Genomic DNA, 19,568 nt, shown 5'->3' on the forward strand with positions numbered 1-19,568 from the left:
AGAATTCTGAATCTAAATATCTTCCCCTCACCACCAACTTCCAACATGCCCAAACTAAAGACTAGCAAGCGCAATACTGCCGCTGCTGGCACACCTTACGAAAAAGCTGCTGCATTGACCAATTCGTTCAAGCACAATAAAGATTATGGACAACATATCCTTAAAAATCCTGGAGTGGCAGAAGCTATCGTGAAGAAGGCGAACCTCAAACCTACGGATACAGTACTCGAAGTCGGTCCAGGTACAGGAAATTTAACAGTAAGGATATTGGAAAGCGCAAAGAAAGTTATAGCTGTGGAAGTGGACCCTAGAATGGCTGCAGAAGTCACAAAGAGAGTGCAGGGGAAGCCGGAACAGAAAAGATTGGAGGTTCTCTTGGGCGATGTCATAAAGACAGAACTGCCACATTTCGATGTGTGCATTAGCAATACTCCTTATCAGGTATGTGGCTGTCTATTTTCTTCCTGTGCTTATGGGGTGAAATTCTAATGGTCGACAGATTTCGTCACCACTTGTCTTCAAACTGCTGTCCTTGCCAAACCCTCCCCGATGCAGTGTTCTCATGTTTCAACGCGAATTCGCTCTCCGTCTTACTGCCCGCCCTGGTGATTCACTCTACTGTAGGTTGTCTGTCAATGCGCAGTTCTTCGCCAAGATCACACACATAATGAAGGTTGGTAAAAATAACTTCAGACCACCCCCACAGGTCGAATCCTCTGTGGTGCGGATCGAACCCAAAACAGGCAAAGAGCGTCCAGGGGTCAGTTGGGAAGAATGGGATGGTATGTTGAGAATATGTTTCGTAAGAAAGAATAGAACTATGAGGGCTAGTTGGTTGGGAATGAAGCAGGTACTTGCAATGTGTGAGAGGAACTATCGAGTTTATTGTTCAACAAACAATATCGCTCTCGACGAGACTCCAGTTGATGACGAGGACGAGGATATGGATCTGGATGATGCGCCAATCGCTGAGGAAGGAGAAGATGAGTGGGGAGGAAACATGGATACCGATAAAGGCGAGGATGGATTCGAGGATGAAGCGCCATCTTTCTTCCAGGAGCTTAAAGGAACCAACAAGCCTAAAACTAAAAGCAAAGTACCCAAGACCCGGGTGGCAGAGCTTGTTCGAGAAAAAATACGCAAAGTTCTGGAGGATGTAACTGAGTTGGCGGATACACGTGCCGGGAAATGCGATGAGAACGACTTTCTCAGATTGCTATTTGCATTCAACGAGGAAGGATTACATTTTTCATGATCACGATTAGATAGATATTTTGGGTTGGGTGAAATGGTGTTATTTATGTATATAGGCATGGAGTTGGTTGGAGGTCTTTATGGTTCACATTTGAGTCCCTTCAAAGTTGGGATTGCTGGATTTATGATAGACTCTACTTGGGCCGTCCTAGTTCCTGTAGGACTCTTAGTGGCGCAATATGGTGTTAGGGTGAATTGCTTGGTGTATACTGGACTCTCGTCATTCTTTGGGATGGGTTTCTACAAAGTTTACACAGTTACGTTGAGAGAGAATGCACGGTGGTAAGAGAATGAAAGTTGACACAAAGTATTGTTATTAGTCCTTCATCGATCCTTGCATTATCCAAACTATTTAATCTACAAACAAACTACCAAATCCGCACCTTTCTTTCCAAACCATACACTCAAATGTGGTAAAAAGCTCCAGGAGAGATGCCTTAGCATTAAATACCATTCCAACAGAAGAATCCCATCTCCCTCCTAATTGTGATATCCGTTACCGATGCAGTAGTGGATTGAATGGCTGTCGGAGGTGCAAAGACTGATGGTGCCAGAAACCCAGCTCAATCCTTGGTAATCGTTACTTTCGTAGCTATCGGCTTGGTAAGTAGATTTCTGGCCGCGGACACCAATACATCCAATATCAATATTTCCGGATCTTCTGGTGGTCCAAGGGTTTGAGACGACAACTCCATATTTGCCCTTTGGTACAGTGAAGGTGTAGGCAGTGGTATAGGTGTTGGTCCAAGTCTCTGTGTAGGTAATACCATAGGTTGCTGACAGGACACTTTCGATAAGTGTCTGAGTCATACTGATAGAGACGCCGATAGCATTTGCAATGCTGTGACCTTTGGTGACGCCGAGAGTGGCATCACGGTCTGTTGCATGAAGAATATCGGACATGCGCACGTCCCAGTTCAAGAACTTCTGATCGGGGTTTGGTCTGACGATGGAATAAGACTTGCAGCCACGTTTGGAGAGCTGGGCTGCCTCGATTTCCATTTCTATGGTCTCGTTCAATGATCGCTCAGAGAGTTCGAGGGGACCAGGTGCAGCGGTGAGGTCTGCCTCATGGAGAGCCATGAATTCAGCCTTATCCATGACTTCTGTTCGGCCATCGACGCCAAAGAGAAGGATCTTGGATTCGTCGATTTCCCGGGGAACAACTGCCGCTGCGACCATGGAAGAGCCCATCAAGAGGCTGGTAAGGAAAGAGGTAATAAGCATCTTGAAGTTCTTGGTGTATGAAATGTGGGCTTAAGAGGAAGTCAATGGAGTAGAAAGAGAGACTGAGATAAGATGACTTAAAGAATAAGCGATAGGATAGAAGGAGAGACTGAGATTGGATGATGTTTCGAAATTCTTTGGACGAGAAATCGAAGACTTCATATACTTCTTCACTCCAGAGGGCAACCCGAGCCTCTCCCCAAGACGACTCACTTATTGAACATCCTAGTCCACTTGGAACAATCAACCATACCAGCCTCAAGGTTGGGATGATCGTCAAAAGAGATAAGGCAATCACTTATCCTTTGGTATCTCCAATGCCTTGAATAATCACCACTCATTATCAATGTGACCTCCAACAGACCAATGATATTCGATGACATTCATTCGGGTGGGAATAAGCTTTTTCTCGAAACCGTCCGAAATATAACCATAAATGCGAGGTTTAATTAATCACTCCTTGCACGTGGGGATTCGAGGGCTTATAGAACTCAATTATTGATGAGGCTCTTAGTTCTGCCATGCGAACAAGGTTGTTGCTCTCTTGGCATGTGACCAAAATTTGAATCAAAATTAAGCGGGTGGCCGCATTGAGAAATAAAAGCGAGCGATCCTTCCCCTTTGAGTTCTAAAATAGTTTTGGTTTGACTAATGGCTTAAACGGTGTAAGTGCTTCTCAACCAGATTACGGACTCCGGAGAATATGACATGACATGACAATGACATGACATTATGACAAGCATCACCGTTTCTTTGCTTCCGTCATATTTAGAGTTAAGGTTCGACGACCAATTTCAATAGTGACAGGTAAATCGCAATTTCAAATTTATGTCATGCCATGGAACCTTGAACCTTAAACCTTCACGCGCAAGCGCCATTAGTGTACCCAAAGATAGCATTTTGCGGGATGATTGGCGCTTGAACAGCCTCATAGGGCACTGGATCCAAGGCTTAAGGATGCGAACACCCGTAAATGATCATCCAAAGTCATTTCGGGAAAACGCCACCGAGATTGTTCCAACATTTCTCCAGTCTCTTGGCACTTTAAACTTTGGTTGATACGATGGCAGATAGAGTATGTTGATCTCTTCACCGTCATGCCTCTGTAGATTTCAGATTAGATTGTCTACAGAGACACAACAAGGTTGTGACTAATAGGATATCAGTATCTCTGGGTCATAGTTATATCAGTCTTGTCATATTTATATATACCACAGTCTAGAAGCTCCAAACATCAGTCATTCATTCTTTCTCTTTCCATCAATCCATCAATAGCTACCTATTCTCCTCAACCAGATCCTCAATTCTCATATCTATCTCACACATTCATTCATTTACAATATTCAAACATCATCATGGTTTCCATACTCCTCAAAACCGTTGCTCTCCTTTCCCTCGTCGGCTTCTCAGTAGCTGACCTCCATAAATTCGGTATTTGCGCAGATCTCAAGGGAGACGGTGTATGTTCCCCATTTCTATATCTTCTTCTCAAATAACACGCGTATTGCTCTTCTATCTCCCACTCCATTGCTTACTCTCCACTCCCCAAACACTTCCCATCATATATCAATACTAATCAACCATTTAGTATGTATACAACAGCAAAGCTACTCAAGATGCATGCACTGCCTACAAGAACAGAAACACGGGTAACAAGCAATGGGACAAATGTCCAGACTGCTACATGGACACAGTCGACATTCCCCATTGCCACACCAACGGATGGCACATGGGTGGTGACGAAGTAAGTTTTCCCACCCTCTTCTCAAGCACAAATAATCTCGTGACAAGATTATAAAGAACAAAAACTAACATGATAAATAGTGGTCATACTACTGCAAGCAAAAGGGAGCAGGCTTATCCTTGGCAAACTAGACGCACATATCGGAAATGGGAGACATGATATGTGTTGGCCGGCTGGAGAAGTGGAGTTTTCATTCAAATTATATCTTAACGCGCTTTTGTGGAGGACTTTTGTGAATATATGTTCAAAGGGAGAAGGGATTTGGAAGATTTTATCGCAGGATGCATTGGTCGGATGATCTAATTGATAATTCAGTATGGTAGCCATGGAAACTTGAAACAAACTCAAACCAACTCTGAATATATTCGTGAAGATGTATTAAAATTTTGCAAGTTGAATTCTCCTAACTGAGAGGAAATCGTTGTCTAGTGCTCACCTCGTATTCTTGACGCTCTGAAGACTGGCCTTCTGTATTTACCATCCATCACCTGTTAAGTTATTAAAACACAGAAATTAAAGTTGATAATAACATCTAAGACTTACAACCAGCCTCCAGATCCCTAATATATCAAAATCTCACTTGTTGGATTCTTTAGAAGTGTCTAACTCTCAGTATCACATCTCCCAAGTTCTAAATTGGTCGGATTTTCTTGGATCGAGGTTGCTATAGCTGGGTATTACGTATACTGGCTATTATTGAATGGAAATCGAAGACATGATTAGGTGCGATTAAATATAATTATCATTAGTTCTATGTAGTCTTAAGTACCGCTATATAAAGGCAAGTAGGGTGAGTATATGAGTTAAATGAGATGACTGAGCCATTAGCCGAGCTGATGGCAAGACGTGCTCTACCGTTGAAAGAAATTCAGGAATGGTTTTCTAGGAGAAATCCTTCCTAAAAATGAGGACTAATTTACTAAGATATTGGTATCATAGTCATAAACTCCTTGAGATCATAAACATGGTAGAAAATTGGTCACATGTGAGCTTTTAGTGACCGCTCCGAAAGTAATCATCCGTATGTGCTAATTTACCAGTTATTGAGGTTATAATATTAAGTTTTGACATGAAGTCGACTCTCTTCGTAACATACAGATCTTAATAGACCTACAACTTTCAACAGTAACATTCGAGAACAATAGATTAACAACCCTAAATTTCCCAATTCCCCATAAACCCACATACATATCCAACAACATATAAACCCCTCAATTGCAAAGCATCCCTATCGACGCAACCATTTCAATTAGGTAATCCCCCCCTCCCCCCCCCCCCAACACATCCCCAGTAACCCACCTAGGTATTAATAAAAATAAAACATTCCAGAGAAAATCCATCAAGGTCGATAGTTCGTGGACCCCGAAGAAGCATAACCTTAACCTTAAATCATCCCATTTTTTGAGGGGGATTCTTGTCTTACCGCTACGTATGAGAACTGGGTGAACCACTTTGGAATTTTATTGCTGGGGTTCGGAATATGTCTTTGGTTACTAAGAGAAATGTACCGGTATCCACTTCTGTACTCCGGATCCTTGGTTAATGTTCTAGATTTGTAGGTAGAATAGGTAGGTGAACGTGTTTCACTGCCGGAGAAAAATTCTAGGTTACCCATATCACTGGCCATGGGAATGTAAGTAGCAAGGGGTTTTTTTTCTTACTTGTGGTTTTGGTTGGTGTTGTATGGTATCACTAATTAACCTTACCGGCTTTTGTTGTAACCTTACGACTGCCGGTGTGGGACTGGTCATGTGATGTACCGAACGTTAGATTGAAGTGTTTGTGAATATTGACATCTTACATTAACCTTAACATCGAAATCAAGAAAAGAACAATCTTCACTTAAACATATATCAACCAACAGCATCATACATATTGCAAGCATCTGACAAGCTGGAATTACAAAATTACTGATATTCTGCTCGGTCAATAACCAAGAAGTCTTCAGAGTCAAGGTTCGCGTAGGTTAATACGTTCGCTGGCTGTAGTAAAATATATTTTGGGTTGTATCTATACCTGGCATAGCTTGTGAATAGATTGAATGGCGCTTTTCATATTAATGGTGGCATTTTGACCTTCGTGTGAGAAAGGTGCCAGCAAATCTAATATTATAACTATTAGGTGTCGGAGCATTTCATGTGTTTAAAAAATTGAGATGAGGTATTGAGGGAAAGACTTTTCGTATTATAGGAATGTTAATGAGTTATCATGGTCACCTTAAAATTACAACAGAAAAGAAACTTCTTGATATCCTGATTCCTCAACTCTCTCTGATCAAAACTCGAATTCAGCTCCAAATTAAAGCTGAAATAGAAATCGTACTTTTAAAGTTACTCAATGATTGTGGATAGAGTGACCAAGATCAATAGTATACAAGTATATATAAACCTGTAAAGATATCAGCTGTCTATATCATTATTACAGATACAAGAGCACTCTCATTTTGGTCTTACTATCGAAAAGAATCCTGGTTCCCGAGGAGAAACATTTAGGAGAAATCATATTTTTGTACTAATATTTCAGTAACTGGTTAGAAGGAGAAAACTATATAAACTACCAGACGAATTTAAACACGAGTGAACCAATAAATACATGAGCTTACGATGAATTAGTATACAAATATACTTATATCCAATTAACTAAATTCCTTGCCGCGAAATATAGTACACTAACATAACAGCAGTTAGATTCGTTGAAAACTCCTCTTCGACTAATTGATTAATGATGTCGAATTAACATCTATTAAAATTATAAATTTATTATTAATCCATAATTATCTACCAACTCAGCTTTTCACTATCAATATACAAGATGATTAATTATTGATCATCCTCTCTCTAGCTCAAAATTCTCTTAAGCCTATAGATAAACAATCCTCTCTATAATTATAATATCAGGTAAAAACAACTCAACTCAACTCATCCTCCTTTCAAGTGATCAAATTGATAGACTAGTTTATCGCCCTCATCCTAAAACCTCAAAATCCTATCTTGAGTCAAAGGAAAAGAATAATACTGATTATGAAAATGATAATAATAATTCCAAGAACTTCCTTAGATAAATCATGAAAACAAAGAATTATGAAAAGATTTCTGGGGGAATACTTGTAATTTATTGTATAATTTTATATACATAATTTCAGAAATAAAAACCGTCAAGAAAATATTAATAAAAATAATATCGATTTGATTATAATTTAGTGTATTCCAATTATAATAAATGTAGCTAGCTATAATGGCTTAAACTCGCTCAAAAACAGTAGAACTCAACTGCTCCTTACTACGTACTATTCTCAAAGCAAGACAGCCATTGAATGTTAAACGCTATTCTCTGAATCCTTACTCCTTGAAGGATGAATGAATCAATCCACGAAAAATCAAAATCCTACTTAATCATACAATTAAAGTCCTAAACTCCAGGATTATTTTTCATATTTTTCATATTTAATGCTATTTAAATTATATTTATAAGTTTTATAACATCGCGAATTTGGCGCCTCCGGATCCAGAGATTGATGAAATAGTACTTTTCATATTGAAAAAGAAGAATCTAGATATCAAGAATCCATCTGGGGTAGGGAAATAAAAAACTGATCCTGTGCTGTCGAAACTTTCAAACGGCAATGGACACTACTGCGCGTACAGTATATCGAGTAACTCCACTCTGTCGATAGACAAAAAAGAACCTTACGCCATACCCCATCAAATCCCGTCCCACGACCTTCCCCCAGCTCTAAATCAATCATAAATCATCTAATCATATATATCCCCCCCCTTCCCCGCCCCCAACCCCAAAAAAACTCCTTATAATTTCCCCAATCTAATACCAATCCTACACAAGCGAATGAGTTTCAACCTGAAAAATGCTCCCTTTATCCTCCTTATCATCTATTTCCACCTGTCTATTTTCCGATCCTGCGAGTATCTCCATCGAGCTTCTATATTCTATTGATTTGTGACGCAAAACGACTGGATTCGGATGACGTTTTACTTCAATGTATGGTTTGGGAGCTGGTCGGAAAAGTGGCCGGAGGAAGGGTATTGAGGATGTTATGATGACGGTGCAGTTTTCTACTGCGCACCATACGATAAAGTTCACCGTGTTGACTGGTTTTATGAATTAGATGGAATACTGTGAAGATGTGGGGTTTGGAACTCACAGGTGGGATCTTTGTTGTCGCCCATTGTGCAATAGGTTCTGATGACAGCGGCGATGAAAGCGCTAAGATATATCAGCCAAGGCATTCTTTAAGTTATCGATAGGTGAAAACTTACAAAAGACTCACTCCTAGGAGAAATGACAAGAGGAACTTCAAATGTAATTGGATGTGTAGATTCAAAACCATTGCGACTGGTAGAATTGTGAGAGCGAGATCCGTCAAGGAACTGGATGATCCTTGAAAATAACCAATTGCTGCTTCAGTCTTGACACTCCAACATTGGTCTTTATATCCAACACGATCCCAATTATAGGAGATGTTGGGACACTGAAAGAAGAGGAGTATGAGTGCCAGAAGATTTATCAAGGCGTTTTGAGCAATGAGGAAATAGAGGAATCGTCTAATATTCTGGCTGTGTCCTAGCAATCGTGTAAGGTGGACAGCGAATGATATCCTGCCGAGTGTCGGTGATATAACACCTACGGATAACTTAGTCATAGATCAACTGTGTTTATCTTTGGGACACTCACCAAAAGGTTGACTGATAAATTCAGCTTTTAAAGCCATCGCAGTTTGGGATTCAGTGAGGAATACAACATGTCTTCCTATTCCAAAACCTATTCCCCATGTATTGAGTGATATATGACAGATTCCAAAAATCTTTTTGACATGTCAGTGAATGATTAGAAGAATATAATGAATACACACCATAGCAAGTATAACCAAAAGGTCCTCCAGAGCAAATGGGATATGGATCTTCATTTTAGCGATCAATCTCAGCATTATTAATATTCCAGATATTGCGTATAGAGGCCAACATATTAAAAGTATTCGTGAAGCTAAAACTATTTAGTGTTGTGTACAAAAACACCGCTCTGGAGACACATACCTATGGAAATATCCTCAACATTACCCATCAACTCCATGAGGAAAAGAGTTTATCAGAGAATTAAGGAATAATAATTTTTGGCAATACATATATCAGTTCAAGCGTGACGAATCAAGCAACCATGATAGTTGGACAAGGAAAGAATATTACAATAAGATCAGTTTGTAGCTACCAATAGTATGGGAATTTAATTGTACTTAGAGGTAGTGTTAATCTTTGCCAACAATTTAGGGTGGTTCCTCGAAGGTGTGAGGTAAAATAGACTTCTATACCAAACTCCTTATGAAACAGCTAAAGCAGCCAAGGAAAATTCATAAGGCTGTTCTTACTTAAGAAACCTTAGGTAGTGCTAAATTTCCATTTCTAGACAATGACCAGACGAATATAGCTTGAGACGGTGGTCGTTGCGAATGTCTGAGCGTAACTATGCAGTTCTCGGATTAATATTTCCCCACGAAAATAGATATGAAAAGAAATTAGCAAATTAAGACCTCAATGTGAAAGTCCATGTTGAATTACTGAGGTATTAAGAATACTAGCCATCACGGAGAAATAAAGATAAAAATAGCTCGCGAAGACCGCTGAGTCTATTCGGAATCTTGGAATAACATCTGGCTAGGAGGCTCGAAAGAAAGAGATCCGCATCGCTGCCAGCTAGAGTTGATATGAGCTATATTTTGTTGATTATGCCGATAATTACACATAAGAGATAGCAAAGGGAAAAAGGGAAAAAGGGAAAAAGGGCAAAAGGGCAAAAGGGCAAAAGGGCAAAAGGGCAAAAGGGCAAAAGGGCAAAAGGGCAAACGAGGCTTCGTATTTGGCATAGAGATATAGTGAACTAATCTTCACATCTCCCAACGATGTTGCCTTAACTTTGTGCACCAATCAGGCAATGCTGCGAAAATTGGTGAAGATCCACAAACTTGCGACTTCTAACCTTTACATCTTGGTGACTAATCAATTTGAACACCATCCCAAGAACAATTTGACTGAATAATGATCAAGGAAAGCAAGTCGCATCTGTGTGCTTGGACAAGTGTTTAGATTGAATCATTCGTAAAAATATCCTCTTCTGGACAAGCTTCAATATAGGGATGAACACTTTCTACATAGAAGAGAATGAAAAGAATCACGAAAGATCTAGATGGCAGCCATCAGTGAAACAAGATTGGGTCATTGCAACTCAACATGAAACGACATCATCACGTGATGAAAACATTTACCTTTTTTCCAGTATCGAAGTGGGCTATTGTGAAACTAGCTTGGCTGGCAGATGTTTTGTAGACTTTGCAGCAGTATTACTAAACAATTCTACTTAAGAATCACCTTGAAGCTATTGAGACGGTACTTATTCACGTGCGAGATGTAAGATGTAAGTCTCCTCCGTGCAGGCAAAGATATGATGCAATTGCCAACATCATAATCTTACATGGCGGAATTGCGCTCGCAAGGTCACCAGTGGATATGCACTGTACATGGAGATGCTTGATTCGATTCCCTTTCATTCAACTCAAACGTCATGCTTTGTCCGGAAAAATTCGCACAAAGTTTGAACGTCGAGCTGCGAGTGGGGTGACCGGTGTGAACGTTTGCATAAATTAAGCATATTTCGGAATTGCACCGCCACAGAAACCGGTTTTTATTTTTCTTTTTTCCGGTAGCCACAAGTTCTAGTGAACCTGGTATTTGATCAACAGATCTGCATAATTGATTGGTCCGCCTTACAGCCACAAAAGGTCAATGACGTTAGCTCTTTGCGCCACAGCTATGACGACTTTAGATTAGGTTGGCATTTACAGTGGAGTTTCATGGTTTCATGGTTCGTGGGATTTTTCCCCAGAGGGTGTACGTACTCTTTGGTGCGGATCATAGATCATTGATCATTTGCAGGATGGATAACAAGAATACGATACGTGAAGTAACCAAGGCAGATTTCACCATATGTGAACTTTGAAGCATGCACTACCCAGATACTCACCTCTAACCTACCTACCTGCTTTGGTGCTCTTCCTTTCTTGCGGCTACATATGGGCCTGTTCGGCTAAAGGAATCCATTGACTCCATAGGTTACAACTTACAACAGTTAATCAATTTGTCTTGGCCCCTTACAGAAAACCTGTCTGGCTAATGGATGTGGATGGGATCTGCGGGGTAAGGGAAATCAGGAACAGATGGATTTGTCTACCTGCATACTTCTATTCGTTGATTTTCATGTTATGACGCCAGCCATGATATCGGTCTTACAATTCCATTTCCCTTCAAAGGAGAAAGTGAATTCTTTATTGGAATTTTACCATGCTATTCATACATGACGTCACAAACAGGTTTATTCGCCTCTTCGTTCACACAGGTTATGAAGCAATTGAGGTCTTGTGGTTTTTTATATAAGGATTGCTTGCTACCTCCTATATCCTCTCTTTTCCCTCTTCCATATCAACAAACAACTCAAGAATAATACATTCAAAACAAATCAAATCACAATAAACTTTCTACCTTAAACACTTTACTTCAAATCTTCAATCAATCAATACCATATTCAAAATGACCGGAGAATCTACCATGCAAAAGGTTAAGGACGCCCTCCACGTCGGTATGCACAACCCCATCTTCTCAAATCCTATCTAGCATCACTAACAATTTCAGGTGGAAACAAGGACCATAGCACAACTGGCACGACCAATACAACTGGCACAACCAACACAGGTGGTGCAGCCCGTACTGGCTATGCTGAAGGTTCCCATGGACCTCATTCCTCGTCTATGGCTAATGCTGCCGACCCACGGGTCGACTCCGACCTAGACGGAAACCGTCTTCCTAACAAGACCTCTGGCGGCTATGGCACTCAAGATACATCATATGGTACTACAGGTGCACACACCGGTTCCCACACTGGTACTCATACTGGTACTCACTCTGGTACACACACCACTGGAACACACATTCCAGGAACTTCCAACACTGGCCACGCTGAGGGTTCTCATGGACCTCACGGCTCCTCTCTTGCCAATGCGGCTGATCCACGTGTCGATTCCGATTTAGATGGAAACCGTATTCCTAACAAGACCTCCAGCGGCTACGGTACCCAAGACACATATGGCTCTGGTGTCGGATCAACCGGTACTCACCACCACCAAGGCACAACCGCTGGCAACACTGTTGGCGGAACTGGCTTCAGTGGAGGAATGTCCCACAGTAGCAATGCTGGTCCTCACAACTCCAACCTCGCCAATGCTGCTGACCCAAGAGTCGACAGCGATTTGAGCAGCACTGGAAACCGTCATGGAGCTTCTACCGGACACTCTGCATTTGGAGTTTCTGGTTCCCACGCTACTCCAGGTTCAGGAACTGCTCAGAATACTGCAGGTCCACACAACAGTGATATGATGAACAAGTAAGCTCTTTCCATCTTTTATCGACATTTTAAAAAATATATACTAATAATTCTCTCACAGGGCTGACCCAAGAGTCGACGCTGATCTCGATGGTTCCAAAACTTTTGGAGGAAATAAGACATACCAGTAAATCACATGCATCATGATACCCTTGCTTCACGCGGCATTAATTTGCGATACCCGAAGATTGGGCATACCCGCGTCACGGGGGTTTTTTCTCTCTTCACACCGATTGTCTAATGGGTTAGGGTTTTCTATTTTGCGTATGTTGGATGGATGGATGGATAGGTTGGTGGAAAGGGTGTGGTAGTAAAAAGGATTTTCCTATTGCTAAGCATGGATTTTATGATTTATGAAATGATATTAATTGCTATATGATAATTCTTTGGTCTTATTATTGTGTTGTGTGATTGTAAGATTATCTTGTGAAGTTTATGGATGTCCTTTCACTACGAGATGTTGAAACTATGCATGGAAGTTACTTGAAACTATCTATTGATGTGAGTGATAATAAGTATATCATTGATTTATAATATCCAGCAGATCCTAAAACTCCATTAATTCTCGAACCGTCCTTCGTATACCATTTTCCCATTCTCTTAGATAACATCGCCATTAAATCCTAAAGCCATTCAACCCTTTTCCTAAACACCTATCTACAATCCCCAACTACTCAAGCATAAAACCATACTCAAATCCCTCCCTTCCCCAACATGAAAATCCACCTAATCACTTTCATTCGTTCTTTCCTCTTTCCTCTTTCCCAGCAAGATCATCTCAGAAACGAATACTCAATATCGAGTTAACCTTAACATTAATGTTACTTCTTAATTACCTATTCGTTCTAAGATTAGGAAATTACAACATCCTACATACCACAATAGAAATGTAACAGCAAGAATACATACTAGGATTACATTCTTATACATTTGTTTTATTATTCATTTTATAATACTTAGGTATGTAAGTTAGTCCTCCTGTTGTCCATTTCGAGGGAATGTAGAAAGAAAGAAAGAAAGAATGTTGTGCGATTAATTGCTGATTGGAATTATTTGTGTAGATCAGAGATTGTTATGATGGAGCAGCTTGTGTTTGAAAATAGGTATGTTTTTGTTGAGTATTGCTCTATGTTTCGTTGGATCTACATATGGAAATGCCCTTTCGTGTTCAAAGAACCCATTCATAAATTTTGAACTTCAAATTCTAAATTTTATATCTAGATTCTCAATCCTTGAAGTTGAACACACCAACCAAGAGACCGATAGCGAGTCAACCCCCCAGCAAAAATCACAAGTTACATTATCCTACAAACAACCATCTAAACACCCTCGAGCTCATCGTCTCCCCTCAGACCGCAAGAACAATATCGTGAAACTACCACCCTTCTTACGAATCCCCCTAGAATTACGCTGGACCATCTTCGACGAACTCATAGCCTCAACCACAGAAATAGAAATCAGTCCCTCAACCATCGATTCCTTCCACGCCCTCCGACTCAGCACCAAAGGCCTCCGCAAAGAAGTAAAAGCCTGGGCCAAAAAAAGACCCGATCTCATCAACGCATTTCCATACGGCTATTTCAACCCCTCACAAACCGTATTCGTGTTAAAAATCGATCATCGTTGGAAGAGAGTCGTCAAACATAAAACCGTTTCAGGCTCGCACGTCACGTTTAAAAATCGATATGCCAAGTCTCGTATCCCTTCAAGACATACAACAGGGATTAAATATATGACGAGGGAACAAGCATGGTATAGTTTCTGTCGCTCACAAACGCCGCGAAATATCGCGCGGATGAATCTTAAATTCGAAATATGCATACGAGATGAATTTGCGGCGGAAAATTTAAGCTCGCTTTCTAGGAATGAATTATTTGATGTTTTGGCCGCGGCGAAATATCATTCTGGGGGACGATGGGGTTCTATGCGTTTGTATTTGCATGGGACATTAGATCAACTTGATACGTTGCATGATGTGGCCATGGTTCCGCAATTAGGGGATCTGGTTCATTTAACGCAAGAATGTCAATTTGACGAGGAAACCTGGAGGGATTTCAGAGATTTTAGATGGAAGGTTAGTGAGTACGATGCGTTGGAATATCCCTTTAGGGCTGTTTATTGGGAAGATGAGAAAGGTAAATTACATGGAAAGAGAAAATATGGAGAGCAGCTTTATGAGTTTGGTGGTAGGGTTATGGAGTTTATTATTGAGTCGGCAGAGGATATGCGCCGTGGTCCTGTATCCGTCTCGTTGGCATTTCCTGCGGCTTCGCGCTCTTCGAAATCGAATGTGCGGATGCATGATAGGAGCTCGAGTACGCGGGTGGATGTGGATTGGTGAGGGTACGGCGGGCGGGGGGGGAGGGGTGTGGGGGTTGGTCTCAGGGGATAGCTTATTGCTGAAGTATACGTAGTTGAGGAGCGAGGAATTTCGAAAGTATAAATCCGAAGTCTAGTTCTGGTCCAGTCTTACTCCTTAGACAACGCGATATTGGGTATCGAATTGACTTGAAAAAAGCGACAATTTTCTCAAATTTCGTAGGTAACCTTCTTGCAATCGTTCAGGAGAAATAAAAACAGGAACAGAAATAAAAATGAGGATTTTGTTTTTGCAAATTCTTGTAATAGCGTTGAGGACTTTATAGTTAAGTACCACAGCATTAGATAGATAGATAAAACAGGAAAGAAGATAAATATTATTATTATTATTATTATTATTATTGTTATTGGGAAAAGGATATTATATTTGAAATTATCATATGTAATCTCTAGATCTTTCAAAAATGAGTCGTGATCCGTGAGTGGCAGAAATTGAAGTTTAAAATTAGAGAATCACTTGATTTTAATTTTAGATGAAGTATTCGTTTGTTCGTTTGGTTGTGACCAAAAGGGTGTTTATAGACCAGCAATTGTATTTAACTTAGAATCTACAGGTGAAGAGCACCTGTAGATGGGGATAGCTACTCTATATATACACAAATGAATGGCCTAGCCGCAATGGCCAGGCAAAAAGAAGTCATATTTATTCCTCCAATGATCTTACTTTACCGATAACCATTGATACCTAGTACTTGTCCGGATCTGATCCTCAGGTCACCTAAATCGCATACTAATCTCGAGTAATCGTATCATGTGTGGACATGGTTAATGTACCTGAGGTTTCTTATATAATAAGGGTGGGAGGAAAGCAGGGATTTCCGTCACATTGGTTTTGAATCTTGTAAGTTTTATTTATATGTAACAATACTCTTGAAATATTGATATCCTGGGTTAATTAATTAGTAATTATTATATATATATATATATATATAATTATAATTATTAACTCTTTTCTTTCTGCTTCAGCCAAAATAATCTATCCAATGACTCACTACCACATCTCATCTCACATAAACTAAACTAAACTAAAATAAAAGCGTATTTAAGGGAGATGTTCAAAGATATTGATGATACGAATGAATGAATGAAAGAATATCAACTAAACAGCAGACAATCAATGGTATTTACAACTAACTCCATTACTACTTATCTCCTTCTCTCCCTCGCGACAATTCCATACAAGCTATTCAACCTCCTAGCAAACATATGTAGCCTACCATTTCTCCCCACTAAACTACTCCTAATCATCGGCTCTTTCAAGCACATCCTCGCCTAATTTCCCTATATACAACGCATTCATCCACACTTCTTCCTTTTCTACTTCACCTCCGCAGATTTGATATCAAAATTCACCCTCTCCCTTCACCCTTCTCCTTTCCCTTCCCTCCTTCTTTCCCTTTCCTCCTTCATCAACTTTCAATCTTCGGGCGCAAAAACACACGGAATTCAAACTACCTGTATGCATTTGCTCAAAGGACTTGGGCTTCTGCATTTATTCAAGTGGGATGCCTTCATATTCCGCGAATCCTAATGCGAGGTTCATGTTTTCTATTGTCACATGTTAGCTTTCAATTCTTCCATCTCAATTCAAAGCATGAATGAAAAGATAAAACTCACGCAAACATTGTGTCGCAGCTCCCTTTAATAAATTATCAATCGTAGCACAAACAACCACTCTCTTACCACTACTATGTACTCCAAAACCACCAATTTCTACTCCGTGCTTTCCACTAATATTCTTAACACTTGGCGCTTCACCTGTAATCTTGACCAATTTCTCTCCCGCATATCGTTCTTGATAAAGATTTCTAATATCTCTACTAGTCATTTTCTCCTTCAAAGGAATAGAAATTGAATGATGGATACCCTGGAACCAGACTGCTACGTGTGGAATAAAGGCAACTTCAACACCTAACTGAGTGCTAATTTCACGTTCGTGGATGTGGTCTGTGAGAGAGTAAGGAATGATGTTACCAGTAAGGTTCTCGACATCATTCTTTGGGGATGGCTTGGTACCGGCTCCAGAATAACCTGATACACCAAAGACAGTTGGTTGACCACCAAGGAAAGGTACCAATGGAGCAATTCCAAGTTGAGCTGCTGTAGCATAACAACCTGGGTTGGAAATCCGAGTGGCCTTAGCGATGTCAGATCTGCTGACTAACTCTGGAAGACCATATGTCCATTTGCTATCAAATCGGTAATCGGCAGAAAGGTCAACAATGACACTATTTTGAGGACCCTTACCCTCGTTGACAGCATCAACGAAAGGCTTGCAAACACCATTTGGTAGTGCCATAACCCAACAGTCAATCTCTCCCTTTTCTTCCATTCTGCGAACATCTTCTGGAGAAAGGTTTTCATATGTGATATCTCTCTTTTCATAACCCTTCAATTTTTGACCTGCAAGTTCTCTTGATGAGACATGTCTGAGATCCATATTTGGGTGAGCATTAAGGAGGCTAATCAAAGCTTGTCCAGTATAACCTCTAGCACCGATCAAAGCAACCTTAGCTGGCTGAGTATTAGATGAGTTTTGCTTGCCAAAAGGAGGGTTAGGATTGGTTGTTGTAGCATATCCTCGTCCTGAGATCATAAAGTGCGAAGCCCGGGTAGATTTCACCGCAGGTCTACGAGCAGAAGTAGAGAAAGCTCTAGCTTGTTGCTTGATAGCACCTTGACCTGCCATAGCAGCACTCATTCCAGTAGCTGCTCTAGCCGCACGGTGAAGTCGTGCTTCTAGGTTAGCATCACCAAGCATAGATCTACCATGAGTGACGAATTCAGTCATGAGGTCCTTGACTTCATTGCCATCTGTGATTCCGTACCAGAACATAACCTCTCCATCCTTAGACAAACTTCCATCAGCCTTATCAAAGAACCAAGTCAAATTCTCATCGTCTTCCTTAACAGTCCAGACCAATTTAGAGTGATCCTTCTTGATAGCAGCAAAGACATTATCAGCAACATTGGTCAACCATCCAGCCTTGGTAATAGTAAAGGTGGCCAAGTTGGAAAGGGAACTCGGCGACTTTGGAGGGAGAACAATTGCAAGAGCATCCATAGGCTCATCAAAATAAGCCTTGAATTCCTTGTTCTTGAGACCGTCAACATATCTGTCAACAGTAGCTCGGGCATCCAAACCCTCACGATCGCGTACGAGAACATCCTTTAATTTTGGGATATCCTCAAAATCAGAAAGGGAGCTGGCGGTGGTTAACTTGTTTCCTCTTCTAATTAAAGTTCCTGCTCCGGTATCTGTGAACAATTCTTTTTGAAGATCCGCTGGGTGAATAATAGCAACGCTGGAAGATCTTGGGAGGAGATCAAGCAATTGTTTGGTCTCCTTGATCTTTAATCTTGTACCATATCTACACCACCATTGTGACATCAAAGAATCATATTCCTCATCGAGGTTGATGGCCGAAATCTTCTCGTTAGTATCCGCATTGAAGAGTCCTCCCTTCTCTGATAAGTAAACAATCTTCAATGGTTGTAATTCCCTGGCAAGTTCTCCAGCAGCAACATCAGCATTGACATTCAAGACTTGACCCTCAAGAGTCTCAGCCATAGAAGTCAAAATTGGCAAGCATCCGGCATTGATAGCAGCCTCAATTGGACCTTTGTTGACCTTGTTGATTTTCCCAACCAAATTGTATTTCTCCTTATCCAAGTAATCTGCACCGAAAACACCAGAAGTAATTGGTCTGGCTCTAACTCCCATCTCCTCCAATTTCTCCACCAACTTCAAGTTCTCCTCCAAAAACAGTTTTCGCGCAACTGCCAATGTCTTTCCATCTGTAACACGAATGCCCTCTTCGAATTGTGGCTCCACACCAGCATCCTCCAATAACTTATTCAATTGTGGTCCGGCGCCATGAACAACAACGGGGAATAAACCCACATGGTTGAGGAATGCAAGGGCCGATGTAAGAGATTCGAGATGTTCGGTGATGATGGCACCACCAACCTTGATAACGGCGAATTGTTGCGAAGACACAGAACTGAAATGGGAGAGATATTGCTGAACTTCACGCTTGGAACCAATGTTACTGAGGAGTTGTACCACAGTCGAACGAGTTGAGAAACTATCTGTAGCGGGCGCAGAGTATTGTCGTCTGGACGAAAGAGCTACGGCGGTGGTAGCTTTGTGGGAGAGATCTCACGGTCGAAGAGGAAGGGAATTTGCTAGTAGCAGTGCGTGCTCTTCTAGCAACAACAGCTGCTCTAGATCGAAGTGCCAACATGATTGGGTGGGGGTAAAATCGATTTGGAGGGGAGAAGTATTCAAAGTAAATTTTGTTGAGGAACTCAAACTCTTTCCTTCTTTATAGCTCTTTTTGCAGAGCTTATGAAAGAGGAATCCGATTCAATTCCATGCCAAAACAAATGTTTGGATCCGAGAGTTATCTCATGCAAGGCGGGGGAGATTTGAAGAATGTATGGTTGAAGGGGGGGTGATGTGAAGTGAAAATAAACCCAAGATCAAAATGGTATTAAATTTTGGGGTTGGAACTCAGTTTTC

The 19,568-nt window shown here is 40.8% G+C and overlaps 7 protein-coding genes across 7 annotated transcripts; 4 read left to right on the forward strand and 3 right to left on the reverse strand.

The window, feature by feature from the left end:
* Window positions 1-45: 45 nt before the first annotated feature.
* Window positions 46-1,255, forward strand: SS1G_05101 (hypothetical protein; the record flags this gene model as incomplete). The annotated part of the gene is made up of 2 exons (XM_001593623.1): window positions 46-441; window positions 500-1,255. 2 exons carry the CDS (start codon window positions 46-48, stop codon window positions 1,253-1,255), a joined length of 1,152 nt encoding a protein of 383 aa, XP_001593673.1.
* Window positions 1,256-1,734: 479 nt separating this feature from the next.
* Window positions 1,735-2,481, reverse strand: SS1G_05102 (hypothetical protein; the record flags this gene model as incomplete). Its single annotated transcript, XM_001593624.1, has 1 exon — window positions 1,735-2,481. The coding sequence occupies one exon, from the start codon at window positions 2,479-2,481 to the stop codon at window positions 1,735-1,737; it is 747 nt and encodes a 248-aa protein (XP_001593674.1).
* Window positions 2,482-3,836: 1,355 nt separating this feature from the next.
* Window positions 3,837-4,356, forward strand: SS1G_05103 (hypothetical protein; the record flags this gene model as incomplete). The annotated part of the gene is made up of 3 exons (XM_001593625.1): window positions 3,837-3,941; window positions 4,070-4,225; window positions 4,306-4,356. The coding sequence occupies 3 exons, from the start codon at window positions 3,837-3,839 to the stop codon at window positions 4,354-4,356; spliced, it is 312 nt and encodes a 103-aa protein (XP_001593675.1).
* A 3,700-nt stretch (window positions 4,357-8,056) lies between these two features.
* SS1G_05104 (predicted protein) lies at window positions 8,057-9,310 on the reverse strand (the record flags this gene model as incomplete). The annotated part of the gene is made up of 4 exons (XM_001593626.1): window positions 8,057-8,331; window positions 8,385-8,446; window positions 8,500-8,863; window positions 9,274-9,310. 4 exons carry the CDS (start codon window positions 9,308-9,310, stop codon window positions 8,057-8,059), a joined length of 738 nt encoding a protein of 245 aa, XP_001593676.1.
* Window positions 9,311-11,814: 2,504 nt separating this feature from the next.
* On the forward strand, window positions 11,815-12,795 carry SS1G_05105 (hypothetical protein; the record flags this gene model as incomplete). Its single annotated transcript, XM_001593627.1, has 3 exons — window positions 11,815-11,863; window positions 11,917-12,664; window positions 12,726-12,795. 3 exons carry the CDS (start codon window positions 11,815-11,817, stop codon window positions 12,793-12,795), a joined length of 867 nt encoding a protein of 288 aa, XP_001593677.1.
* A 946-nt stretch (window positions 12,796-13,741) lies between these two features.
* Window positions 13,742-15,005, forward strand: SS1G_05106 (predicted protein; the record flags this gene model as incomplete). The annotated part of the gene is made up of 2 exons (XM_001593628.1): window positions 13,742-13,767; window positions 13,886-15,005. 2 exons carry the CDS (start codon window positions 13,742-13,744, stop codon window positions 15,003-15,005), a joined length of 1,146 nt encoding a protein of 381 aa, XP_001593678.1.
* Window positions 15,006-16,535: 1,530 nt separating this feature from the next.
* SS1G_05107 (hypothetical protein) lies at window positions 16,536-19,290 on the reverse strand (the record flags this gene model as incomplete). Its single annotated transcript, XM_001593629.1, has 3 exons — window positions 16,536-16,591; window positions 16,661-19,079; window positions 19,210-19,290. The coding sequence occupies 3 exons, from the start codon at window positions 19,288-19,290 to the stop codon at window positions 16,536-16,538; spliced, it is 2,556 nt and encodes an 851-aa protein (XP_001593679.1).
* Window positions 19,291-19,568: the final 278 nt, after the last annotated feature.

Source organism: Sclerotinia sclerotiorum, genomic scaffold (genome assembly GCF_000146945.2).
Source record: "Sclerotinia sclerotiorum 1980 UF-70 scaffold_6 genomic scaffold, whole genome shotgun sequence".
Lineage (NCBI taxonomy): Eukaryota > Fungi > Ascomycota > Leotiomycetes > Helotiales > Sclerotiniaceae > Sclerotinia > Sclerotinia sclerotiorum.